A 13,173-nucleotide genomic window follows, 5' to 3' on the forward strand; every position below is an offset into this window, starting at 1 on the left:
AGATTATCTCAAACAACAATAAGCATCACCAACAGAGAAAACAAGAGTTACTCAGATCTCTTTCAACTCAAACTCAACAAAGCCTTTGTTCCAAACTAGTTGGGGTCGGCTAAATGAATCCTTTAGAAAAATTTCATGAAGAAGGTGAAAGGAATCTACCCGGCTCCAATCCTAGTTCTAGTTGGGTTCTTCTACATGGATCATTTTCTTCCATTCTATCCTATCCAAGGTCATGTTCTCTATTATGTTCCTAGCTATTAAGTCTTTCCTCACTGTTTCTACCCAAGTTGTTTTCAGTCTGCCCCTACCTCTTTTTACTCCATCAATTTGGCACGAGTGACCTCTTTTCACCGGAGCATCCAAAGGCCTACATTGGATATGTCCACACCATCTTAAGCGGTGCTCTCACATCTTCTCCTCAATTGGTGTCACCCCCACCTTTTAACGAATGTCTTCATTTTTAATTCTATCTAACCTTGTGTGGCCGCACATCCATCTAAGCATTCGCATCTCTGCTACACTCATCTTCTGCATATGCTGCTTCTTGGTGGCCCAACATTCTGAGCCGTACAGCATGGCTGGCCTCACAGCTGTCTTATAAAATTTTATCTTCAATTTGGTAGGAATTTTACCGTCGCACAAAACTCCTGAAGCAAGCTTCCACTTCAACCAACCTACTCTTATTCTATGGTTAACATCCTCTTCAATCTCTCCTTCTGTAGAATTGAACCAAGATAGGGAAAGATATCCCTCTTAAGTACCTCCTGTCCAGTCATATTTACTACATCCTCGTCCCGCCTCCTTACATCACTAATGTTGCATTCCATATATTCTGTCTTAGTCCTACTCAATCTAAAACTTTTGGATTCCAAAGTAGTTCTCCACTCTAACTTAGCATTTACTCCTGCTCTGCAAATAACATACAGCACAACACTTCATCCTGGATACCCTCCATAAGCTCATCCATAACTAACGTAAAAAGATAAGGGCTTAGAGCTAATCCTGGTGCACTCTTTTAAAAAAAAACTCTTCATTTCAGTCCAGTTACATAAATAGAGTAAAGGTGTATATACCACACAATAGAAGCAATTAGAGCTGTTTATAGCAATAAAGTAAAACAAAAGTCGTGACAGAGTTCTAACATGAAGAAGTAATTTCAGATTTACTTGATGGTTATCCTTGGTAAGCATCGGCTTCAATACTAGCTCATCATCGTCCCCAATCGTATCCTTCTCCTCCTAAAAGAGCAATTATAAGGACAAAGATTGCTGATGTCACTCCGTAGACTGATAGAAGCCCAAATGTATTCATTGAAGGAAAACGCTTGATCAGGTTGTGGGTATGGTAGACAATGCAGCCACTGAATAGGATTACAAATAATGCCTCATAGGTCATCATCACAATCTTTCCCGAGGGGAAAAAGAGCTGCAAAGACAGGCACAAAAACCCTTAACTCAAAATTTGATCACTGTAAGTTTTACCTAAAAAAAGTGGAAACAGACCCAAATGGAGAAATGGTGGGAGAAGGTAAGCAAAACAAATCTGGTTTACCCGGATCACACCATAAACAACTAGCACCATGTAAAAGCCATATAAGAAAGGCAAAAGGATGCCAAAATCATGGCCTTTCCTAGCCGCCCAGAATGTGTAGAGGGTAAGGCCCACCGCCAACACAGTCGTTATAATCACTGATTCTAAAATAACACTGCCTGTTTGCAATAAAACATTAAAAAGATTCAGATTTATTAATATTGTCAAGTTGGAGATCCAAAACATGGACAAATACATGCATAGATTTTAACTAGGACCCAATGCAGAATATGTTGTTCCTATTGAAGATCATATTTTCATGGGAGGAACACTTAGCAAGCACATAGAAACCACTGAAATTAGCAAATGCCATGGAATACAAAACTAGGGCCATGCATGCCTATTATTTTGATTACATGTCCAAGTACAAATAGAGCATGAAGAGCACGCTTCGAGTATGCAAATTTGGATGTCATTACTCTACTTTTAAGGTTTCAATGTCCAAAAAGGGCCCAAAATCAGAACTAAGCAACTTTGGTTTTTTCCTTCAAGAATTGCATTAGTCTTGATCACTAAGAAAACACTATGATTGGTACCATTAGAATTAAACTTATATACATTAAACATAAATCAAAGATGCTCCATGGGATGAATCTGAAATCAAACCTGAAAATGAAACTCGGGACTAAAGAATTCATTGGATCATAATTCAAGCTAATCTCGATAAAAAAACTAGAGGATATCTTGATTGGCAAACTACCACAAAATAAACTCAAAAACAAATAGGAATTTAGATCTGAAGTCTTTTAACTTAATTGAGAACGGAATTCTTGGTTTTTGGAACCATCTTCCTGGGGAAGATTACTTGAAAATCTCAGCCAAAGCAGGTGATCACAAGTTTCTATTCCTTTTCTCATTACTGTATCAGAGAGTTTTATTATATTACAAAACCTATTGAAGACAAGATTTAAAGAGAAAACCCGACAGATGGGATTTAATGAAATATGAATCAAGAAATTTGAGCAAGAAAAGAATAAAAACTTCTCACAAAGTTTTCAAGATAACCCAAATAAAGGACGGGAAATTCATGAGATCTTGAAACCAAAGATAAAGGAAGAGATTGCAAGATAAATGCACACCAATAAAGAATAGTCCTGGAAATCGAGTTTGGAACATGTTTTTTTTTCTTGAATGATTGCTAATTTCATTGCAAAACAAGACGGAGATGGTCGATTCACAAAAGAAAGGAACAAGAAAAGAAAAAAGAAGCAAATACAACAAAAGGAATAAAGGAGGAAGAGAATCAAACAAGGCCAAAGATTACTTATGTTAGGATTAAATCCCAACCATTAGTGGCCTTGGTGGAAATCAACTGCTAGGATCTAAGGTACCTTGGTATTCTAATGTAACTTAAAGACTTGCTTGTTTTGAGAGATTAAAACTCTCTAATGGCTTATCAAGATAAGGTATGAAACGAAAAAGGAGGGGATTTTGGGTTAACGGAAGGAAGCTTGATGGAGAGCAAATTCCTTTCCAAGGTCTATAAATAAGCCTCCTAGGTCTCTGCTTGCAGACGGTTGTTATTGTGTTTCCCTTTTCTTTGTGATCCACAACAAAGATGAAGGAGAAGCCAGTTCCCATCGTCGGAAGACTGTGAAGCAAGGAGAATCAAAGGAGTTTTAATCGTTTATGTCCTAACACATCGCAGAGCTCAAGAGGCATGGAAGCAATGATGTCTGGTAAGTTTCTTTAACTCTTTAGTTATTGTAAATTAAAGAAACCAAGAAAGGTTGTTTTTCTCTAAGGTTTAATCGCCCAAGATCAAAGGGAGAGTCCCTCAGTTTGCAACATAAGAGATTCATATTGTGGTATCAGAGCCTCGTTGAGGCGTGAGAACCCTGCGAAAAATGCCTGAACCAGATTCAAACGAGGGGTTTGACTTTTGCTTGAGTTTTCCATAGTGACTGTTTTTTTTTTTGCCAATAACGAGCCGTACAACCCTTTGTGGATTAGACCATGTTATTCGATTTAGAATCGATGGGTGACTATGCCGTGAAAATGGCATGCTGATCTAACGGTTGAATGGCTTGGATAGAGAAGTCGAAATTAATAAGTTTTAAGAAGTCTCGTTTTTGGGAAGTGATTATGCAAGTTAATTGAAAACTGTACATGACGTGACATGTTAGGAAATTTTTCTTAACCGTATCATGCATGACTGATGCTTGCCTAGTGAAGATGCCTTACATGAACCCTTATATTTGCCATTAATTTTCAAACCAACTTTTGCTATGGGGTGACCGATTACCCTAATACTTCATTGGAAAGTTGTGAGGATTGCTTGATATACAGTTTTCCTTGCTTATGGAATTATATTTGTTAGTTTCAACTTAACTGTTCTGGCTAATAAAGATTACAATAAAATTGTCACTTTTATAGAATGGAAAACTCATGATTCTATTTTGCGAAGAATGGAATCACTTGATGATAAGTGGTTTAAATTGTACCATACATGTGATGTTGTTAAACACTAAAGAAACCACTTAAGGTTGCGTCTGTTTGTACAAAACATCACTTGGCCCAACGGACAACTAGTGTTATATGCAAATTGGCGGAATGAGAAGGTTAAGATTGGGCAATCCAAATCAGGGTCACTTCTGCCCAAAGGTGATGTTCGCCCTGAACTTGTGTTGTTTGGCCTTAGTTGGTCTCATGGGTGAGAGCCAACTGTGTACCGTGACCTGGCCCAACGGACAGCCCGTGGTGGCATACATGGTGTCTCGCCAGAACCGTGGTGATGTGATTATTGGAGAATAAACTAATTGTGTGTCGTGGCCTGGCCCAACGGACAGCCCACGACGACACACCTGGTGACTCATCAAGTTCACACTTGTGTTCTCTATGGTTCCGGGCAATCTGACTGATTTCCCTATATGTTAGATTGATTTAAGGTGTAGATTAAACTGACAAACACTTTCTGGACTTGGGTAGTGTTAAAGAATGTGAGCTTAATCGGCGAACCCATATTTGTTTATACAACGTTGAACCCTAGTTTTATCTCAGGATACTTGTCTGGTATAGAAAACCTAACAGGGACCAATTTTGTTAAGTGGAAGTATCATATCAACATTGTGTTAGGGTGTTTGGATCTTCACCATGTGCTGAGACACAACGAACCGCCAAAGTCTGGTTGAAAGTTCGCTCTCAGTCAAGGCCCTTTATGAAAAATGGGAAAGATCTAATCGCATGTGCTTAATGATCATAAAGAGCATAATTTCTTCCTCCATTCATGGCGGAATTACTGATTTTGAGAATGATCGGTAATTTACTGCCGAGGAATTTCTGCAAGCAAAGGAGGAACACTTTAGATGATCATTTAAAGCACTGGCAAGCACCCTAATGATGAGGATGATCACCAGGAAATATGATGGCTAGAGTGGCGTATGAGAGCACATAATGAAAATGAACGATGCAGCCTCCCAATTGAAGCGAATGGATATGGAGATTTTAGAAGGTTTCCTTGTCCACTCTATCATGAAATCGCTTCCTTCTCAGTTTGGTCAGTTTAGAATCAACTACAACACACAAAAGGAAATCAAAATGGCAAATGAGTGAATTGATTGCCATGTGTGTTAAAGAGGAGAGGCTGAAGATCGAACGTCCAGAAAGCGTGCATTTCACCACACTTCGAGCATCTAAGGGCCAATTCAAACGAAATGACAAGAAAGGCAAAAAGAAAGGGATTTCAAGAAAGACGGAAGCTCATGAAGGGGGAGCAGACCATTAAAGTATGGAATGGGGTAGAGGACGGTGTAAAGGCAATAGGCACTTTTCGTCTAATTTTTATAGTGGGTTTGTCTTAATTTTAGAAGATACATTTTGTGTACCTGCTATAAGCATAAACCTTATCTCAGTTTCAAAACTCGATTGCTCTGGTTATGAATTCAATTTTGGAAATGATGGTTTTTCTTTACTCCATAGTCCCGATGTGGTTGGTTCTGGCACGCTTGTAGGTAATCTCTATATGATTAATTTAGATAACTCATTTTTCGTACTTTATAATCCCTATATGCGAATGATCAAGTTGGAATTTGTGGCAATAAACAGGGTCGAGTGAACGAGAGCTCTTCTAGTCTGTGGCATAAGTGACTTGGTCACATTTCCATGGATCAGATGGAAAGACTAGTTAAGAATGGAGCTATCTATTCACTTGATTTTTCTGACGGAGTGTTTAAAAAGAAAGCAAACTAAATAAAAAAAAAGAATGAGCCATTGGGAGTACAGGTCTACTAGAAATCATTCATATTAATATTTGTAGACCCTTTCCGACTACTACTTTAGGGACGAAGATATTTTATCACTTTCATAGATGATTGATTCAAATTCAGCTATATGTATCTCATTAAAGAAAAATCAGAAGCACTTGATACCTTTAAAATTTATAAAGTAGAAGTTGAGTTACAACTCGACATGAAAATAAAGGTTGTGAGGTCTGATAAAGGTAGGGAGTATTATGGAAACACTCCGACATGGGCCACAGTCTAGGTGTTATCCTAAATCGTGTGCCGAGTAAAGTCGTAACTAAGACTCCTTATGAGTTATAGGTCCGTAAGAAGCCAAAGCTGGGATATTTGCATGTATGGGGTTGTCTGGCTGAGTCAAAAGTTTATAACCCACATTTAAGGAAATTGGATCCTAGAACCATCACTTGTCATTTTATTGGTTACCTTGATAGGTATAAAGGTTATAAATTCTATTATCTATCCTATACTACACGCATAATAGAGATCAAATATGCTGTATTTTTGGAGATGGTGACCTCAATGGCAGTACAATATCTGGATCTTTAGTTTTTGAGAAAGATTGGGATAAGTTGTAACTTTAAGAGGAAACCACATTACCTGTGATACCAATTGAGAGATTGGTAGATCGACTGATACTATGGACGATCCGCCCCACATTCTTGATGCTCAGGTGGCGATAACCACAGAGCAGGCTATGCGTAGCTCACAAGAGAGAAAATGCCATCTATTTCAAATGACTACTTAGTCTATTTAAATGAGAGTGCGATTTTGACGGTGAAATGGATGAAGATCCCATTTCTTTTTATCAGGTTGTGAATAGTGAGAGATCATCTCAGTGGCTTAGTGCCATGAAAGATGAGTTGATCTGCATGGAAGAAAACCATGTTTTGGAACTCATTGAGTTATCAAAGGAGTCAAGCTTGTAGGCTGCAAATGAGTCTTTAAGACCAAGCGTGACTCCAAGGGTGATATAGAAAGATTCAAGGCCAGATTAGTCGCTAAAGGGTTCACTCAGAAAGAAGGAATAAACTACAAGGAGTCATTCTCTCTCGTTTCAAAGAACAACTCTTTGAGAGTCATTATGGCTCTAGTAGCTCGTTTCTTCCTTGAGTTACATCAAATGGATGTAAATACTGCTTCCTTGAATTGTGACTTGCAAGAAGCGGTCTATATGATTCAACCCGAAGGTTTTTGGGTTAAGGGCAAGGAACACCAAGTTTGTGGACTTAAGAAGTCGATCTATGGATTGAAGCAGGCTTCAAAACAATGGTATCTAAAGTTTCATGAGATAATTTCGAGTTTTGGGTTCAAAGAAAATTTTGTAGATCAATGTTTCTATCTTAAGACTAGTGGGAGCAAGTTCATCTTCCTTGTGTTGTATGTAGATGACATATTGCTTGCAAGTAACAATTTAGGCATGCTGAACGAGACCAAGTAATTTCTCACAAGAGATTTCGATATGAAAGATCTTGCTGAGGCATCCTATGTGATGGGAATTGAGATCCCTAGAAACAGGACTCAAGGATTGCTGGGGTTATCACAAAATGCGTATATTAAAAAGGTTCTTAAAAGTTTCAGTATGGAAAAATGCTTCGCTAGCCCGGTCCCTGTTGTTAAGGGTGATGCATAGAGTAAGTTGCGAAGTCCAAATAACACATTGGAGCAGGATGAGATGAAGGGCATCCAATATGCCTCAGCAGTTGGGAGCCTTAAGTATGCTCAAGTGTGTACCCGCCCATATATTGCTTTTGTTGTTTGTATGATTGGGAGATACCAAAGTGATCTTGGATTGGAACACTGGAAAGCTGCAAAGAAAGTTATGTGTTATTTGAGAGAAACTTCGGACTTTATGCTCACATACAAGAGGTCGGAAAACCTTAAGGTTGTTGGCTATTTCGATTCTGACTTTTGTGGTTGTCAGAGTACCTAAGATTTTGCTCTGGTATAATATGCGGAATGCCGTGTAGTGTGGAAGAACGTCGAGATATACACTATTGGTTGCTTCCACCTCACTTGCAAAGTTTGTTGAGTATTTCAAGGCCTTTGTGTTATGCCTTGTGATTGTGGAATTTTTATCTCAAGATGTTGTCTTGTTGATAGTCAACAAGTCATTGGGAATGCGTTATGATAATTCCATTGCGGTTTTATTTTTCCAAGAACGACAAGTTAAATAAGGGGTCAATGTGTTGACATATTGTCGTGAGGAAGTAAATTCAGAATCAGTGTATATGTAGAGCACATAAGTACCGCACTTATGTTGGCAGATCTCCCAATTTTAAGGCTTGTCACCAAAGCTCTTCAGAGAGCACGTAGCGCGTAAGTGATTGGTGTACAATTTTGATAGCCTATGATAGTGGGAGTCTGTATATGGTGGCTATATATATATATATATATATATATATATGTGTGTGTGTGTGTGTGTGTGTGTGTGTGTGTGTGTGTGTGTGTGTGTGTGATCAGCAAACTGAGCAAACTGTCTGATGACTGATTGTTGACCTTTGTTCACCTTTATATGTATGTTCATGTTGGTGAAGGTGCTAATAATATAACCATGGGTTCGGCTTTTGGATCGACATCGAGATCTAATGGTTTCATGGTTTGTTATTACTGGTTTCATTGAACGGAAATTGAGTAAGATAAGCGAGTTATAAATACCACTTAAGTTAGATCCTTTTGTGTTAAACTTGGAGATTTTCGCAGGCCAAGTGGGAGAATGTTAGGATTAAATCCCAACCATTAGTGGCCTTGGTGGAAATCAACGGCTAGGATCTAAGGCTACCTTGGTATTCTAATGTAACTTAAAGACTTCTTGTTGTGAGAGATTAAAACTCTCTTATGGCTTATCAAGATAAGGTATGAAACGAAAAAGGAGCGGATTTTGGGTTATCGGAAGGAAGCTTGATGAAGAGCAAATTCCTTTCCAAGGTCTCTATAAATATAGCCTCCTAGGTCTCTGCTTGCACACGGTTGTTATTGTATTTCCCTTTTCTTTGTGATCCACAACAAGGACGAAGGAGAAGCCGGTTCCCATTGTCGGATAGACTGTGAAGCAAGCAGAATCAAAGGGGTTTAATCGTTTATGTCCTAACACATCGCAGAGCTCAAGAGGCATGGAAGCAATGATGTCTGGTAAGTTTCTTTAACTCTTTAGTTATTGTAAATTAAAGAAACCAAGAAAGGTTGTTTTGCTCTAAGGTTTAACTGCCCAAGATCAAAGGGAGAGTCTCCCAGTTTGCAACATAAGATATTCATACCTTAGACACCCCTTCTCTAGCGAGGCTGTCGGCCACCTTATTGGCCGAGCAACGAACATGCTTAAACTCCATTGGGGAAGATTTCACCCAATCAAACATCTCATACAAAAACCTATCAAATCTCCAAGATTGGAACATGCTTTACCATCTAGAATCTTTCAAAGACTTAACTTTTGGATGGCCCAAATCATACCAACTATCATAACTGGCTTCAAAGTTTTTTTCAGATTGTAGTTTACACATCAAGTGCAACATGAAGCCACACAATTGTCAAAATTCAATCCACATACCACAACCCAAGTTAGGGATTCCCTCTCACACTAAATTCTAAGATTCAAATTTCTTAACCATGATTAACAAGGATAGATTAAGGTGCCTTCTATCTATAACTAGAAACCATAAATTACAGCTCCTCATTCAACTAAATTTTAAGGCCCTATGGAATGCACAAATTTTTGGAAAATTTTGGAAAGGAAAATTATTTTTAAGAGTTCCTACTTTTTTACACATGAAATATAGTAACTTGAACCCACCATATCAAATTTTTAGTCAGATGGACTTTCAGTTTTTTATAATATTCCTCTAAATTAGCCATAATCATATCATTTTCCTCAAAATCATGAAAAGAAATAAATTCAACTACGAAAAAATTTTCATTCAATTTTTTTTTCATGCCATCCAAACAAGGCCTAAGGTTAGGATTTCTTTCCAAAAGACCAGGGTTTGTATCTTACCATTTGCGTACGGCCATGAAAACCCTAAGCCGAGGCTTAGCAAGACTGTAAACAAAGTGCTGAGAAATAAGTTGATGGGATGGCGCACATCGAAGACTAAAAGATTCACAACTGCATAATGACAGAAATTAAAAGAAGAAAAATCAGAAGATAGAAGAAAACAAGAAGCCCAGACTGTAAATTAAAGAAATTTAAATAAAAAATCAGAATATAGCAAAAATACCAAAAATCAAAGAAAACATGAAAACCCAGATGGCAAATTATAGAAATTAAAGGGAAAAAACATGAAGATGGCAGGAAATAACAAAAATAAAATAGAACAACAAAACCCAGGCTGTAAATTAAAGAAATTTACATAAAAAATCAGAAGATAGGAAAAATACCAACAACCAAAGAAAAAATGAAACCCAGATAACGAATTATAGAAATTAAATAAAACAAAAACATGAAGATGGCAGAGAATAACAAGCCCAGACTGTAAACTTTTAAAAAAAAAATCAGAAGATAGCTTAAAAAAACTAACAATTCATGGAAACCCAGATAGGGAATTATAGAAATTAAAGAAAGAATAAAATAGAAGAACAAAACCCAGATTGGATTTTTCTTGGAGAGTTAAATACCAATATAAAACAAGATAATTATGGACATGTAAACCCAAAGTCCAACCGAGGAGTCGAAGAAGAAATGCTTAGTGGGGTGGTTTTGAACGTAGACGAGGAGGGAGTAAACAGTAATAGTGAACAGAAATTGGACGGCCAGGATCCCATAGATCTTGAGGATGAAAGCCCATGGAAGTTCAGGCTGAGTTCTAACTTCAAGATCAGTGGCGAATTTACCCTGTGTAGGTTTTGACATAGTGGGAGGAAGGGGGCGAATTGAAGAAAAGGGGGGAGGGTTTAGGTGATTTGTTGGGGAAGAGAGGAAATTGGGTGAGAGGGATTTGCAATCACATACATTTTACAGACACAGATGGAAACAAAAAAGTAGGGGAAAGGTAAAGCAGATTATCTTATTCTGGCAACGAATTTCCATGCGGAACAGATTCCTCCACTACACTACATGATAATATCTCCGAATACTATCTTATGCATCGGGTCCCACATGACATCTGTGATCGGGACTGTTGATCTGGTTGATTAACATTGGGTCCCACATGACATGTGTGTGATCCTGACGATTGATCTGGTGGACCATCTCAAGGCAATCCACATGATTTTGTTCCTGGGGCAGATCTGGTCGGTTTGGGTTGGGTCAGGTTTAAGCCAACCCGAACCCAACCCAAAACTCTAAACCGTCAACCCGAACCCGAATTAAAGACCTGGCAAACGAGTAGGCCGGACCGGGTTTCACCCAAACTGTAAGGATCCAGGTGGTACGGGCCGGGTAAAAAATGACCCAGAATTTTACGGGTCACAATTTGGTGAACCTGTACCCCACCTGTGCGGGCAGGGTGGACCTGCGGATCAATCATCCCCATGAACGTACTAGGTGCATTCGATAACCCTTTGGGATCACCCGTTTTTTATTTTTTTACTGTTTTTATTCTCACACTATAATAGGATGATCCAAACCATCCATGTGATGGGCCATAAAGTAAATAGGTTGTGCCCAAAAAATCATTTCTATAGGATTATCCTAGCCCTCTGATCTATGGAGGAATTGCATATTATTATTTATGGAAACAACTAATGATCGGAGGGCTTGGATCATCCTATGGAAATGATTTTTTGGGGGCACAACCTATTTATGTTGTGTTCCATCACATGGATGGTTTAGATCATCCTATGATGTGGTCTGTACAGTACTTTCTAAAAAATACAGGACTATAAGGGCTTACACCATATAAAATTTTGATCGTTTGGGTTTTTACGGGCAACCGTCGGCCAGGCCCAGTTTTGACGGGACCCGTACGGACCAGGTCAGATTTCAACGGTCACTAATTTAATGACCTAGAACTGTAAATTACGGGTGGACCTGCGGGTCCGAGTCAATTTTTGCCAGGTCTACCTACTTGACCCGACTCTCAACCCGATGAAGGGTAACCCAACCCAACCCGAAAAATTAATATCTCAATCCGAACCCAACCAGATTTCCCAATTTGGGTCAGGTTGACCCTGTTATGATGATATCTTTCCCCCTTAGGTTTCTATGTTCTACAAAAACAAAACAGAAAAAATGGTAAATATTTTTTTAGATGTCGGGTTTTGATGCAAGTCGAGTTAACCCGACACCTAAACCCATCAACTTCCTCAACCCTAACCCGAACCTAACCCGACTCAAACACAACCCAACCCGAGTTGCACCCCGAGTTTCATGCCGATTTTAGATTAATGCCTACAAAAATCAATGGCTTTTCTCCTCCTGGAAGTGTGTTTAGTTGCACAAAAGATGGTTTAATGGTTTTACTTGGCATTTGGGGGTCACGCCAGCAAAACCCTTTATTTCGTTGCCAATATAGCATTGAAATCCCTAGAGACCACAAAGAATGTTTCCTGCATAATAATTGCATGTCTGCTACTGTAGCACCCTTGTCGCCTTCCAAAGAAATCCAAGCCAAATTCCATAAAAAAAAGGGTGGAATTTTGCTTTGATATCATGGGAATGATGTTTTTGACACTCCGTAGCTACCACTACTCTACGAGCTTGACAACCTAACACTACTTACCACTATTCTACTAAGTAAGTTCCAGCTAAATCGAAGGCTTGTCACCTCTCTGTTTACTACTTATACCACTACTCTACGAAGTAAATGCCTGCAACCAAACAGTGCAACACATTAGATTTCTTTTATCGGTACTTAAACTCTCTGAGGAAATTTCTATCTGGGTTTTGTTGTTTTATGTTGTTTCATTTTATTTTTGGGAGTTTTTATATGGTGTAAGACCTATGGAACTGATTTTTTTGGGTTACAACCTATTCATTATCTTGGGTCCTGTTTGTTTTGGATTTTGAGAACCTATTGTGAGTCCCATAATCACTTTTGGTCTCACAATCAGTTCTCAAAATCCAAAACAAACAGGGGCTTAGGATGATCCAAACCGCCGAAATTGATTTGGCCCACAAATGAATTTCTTGGGAAAAACCTATTTATTTTGTGCCCGTCAAATGGACGGTTTGGATCGTCCTATAGTGTGTGCTGTACAGTAAATTTTCGTTTGGATCAGAGGTCTAGGATCATCTTGTGGAAATGAATTTTCTGGGACAGTTTATTTGTGTGGTTTGGATCATCCTCTGTATGGGCCGTACAGTATTTTTTGAAAATACTGGACTAGACGTGCTTACATCATATAAAAAGGGAAATGATATCTCCACAAGCATATTTGATAATTGCACCGACCCATCTTGTCTTTTATT

The 13,173-nt window shown here is 38.6% G+C and overlaps 1 protein-coding gene across 2 annotated transcripts; it reads right to left on the reverse strand.

The window, feature by feature from the left end:
* Positions 1-1,013: 1,013 nt before the first annotated feature.
* On the reverse strand, positions 1,014-10,856 carry LOC143889443 (protein LIFEGUARD 2-like). 2 transcript variants are annotated; one of them, XM_077393652.1, is made up of 4 exons: positions 10,656-10,856; positions 9,820-9,930; positions 1,552-1,709; positions 1,014-1,425 (listed from the first exon to the last, which is right to left on the reverse strand). In XM_077393652.1, the coding sequence occupies exons 1-4, from the start codon at positions 10,672-10,674 to the stop codon at positions 1,210-1,212; spliced, it is 504 nt and encodes a 167-aa protein (XP_077249767.1). In that variant the 5' UTR covers positions 10,675-10,856; the 3' UTR covers positions 1,014-1,209. The 2 variants fall into 2 exon arrangements, with proteins under 2 accessions (XP_077249767.1, XP_077249766.1); XM_077393651.1 differs by having other exon boundaries at positions 10,440-10,854.
* Positions 10,857-13,173: the final 2,317 nt, after the last annotated feature.

This window comes from Tasmannia lanceolata, unplaced genomic scaffold, assembly GCF_043159265.1.
Source record: "Tasmannia lanceolata isolate RefF3 unplaced genomic scaffold, GAP_Taslan_0.1 ptg000013l, whole genome shotgun sequence".
Taxonomy (NCBI): Eukaryota; Viridiplantae; Streptophyta; class Magnoliopsida; order Canellales; family Winteraceae; genus Tasmannia; species Tasmannia lanceolata.

Excerpts from the sequence above, each read along its gene's own strand:
- LOC143889443 (XM_077393651.1), bottom strand. The coding sequence starts at position 10,674 with ATGTCAAAACCTACACAGGGTAAATTCGCCACTGATCTTGAAGTTAGA. Across the intron at positions 9,931-10,439 it reads AATTATCTTGTTTTATATTG|TTGTGAATCTTTTAGTCTTC; the intron begins GTATTTAACTCT and ends GTCATTATGCAG. Across the intron at positions 1,710-9,819 it reads TTCATGGCCGTACGCAAATG|GCAGTGTTATTTTAGAATCA; the intron begins GTAAGATACAAA and ends TATTGCAAACAG.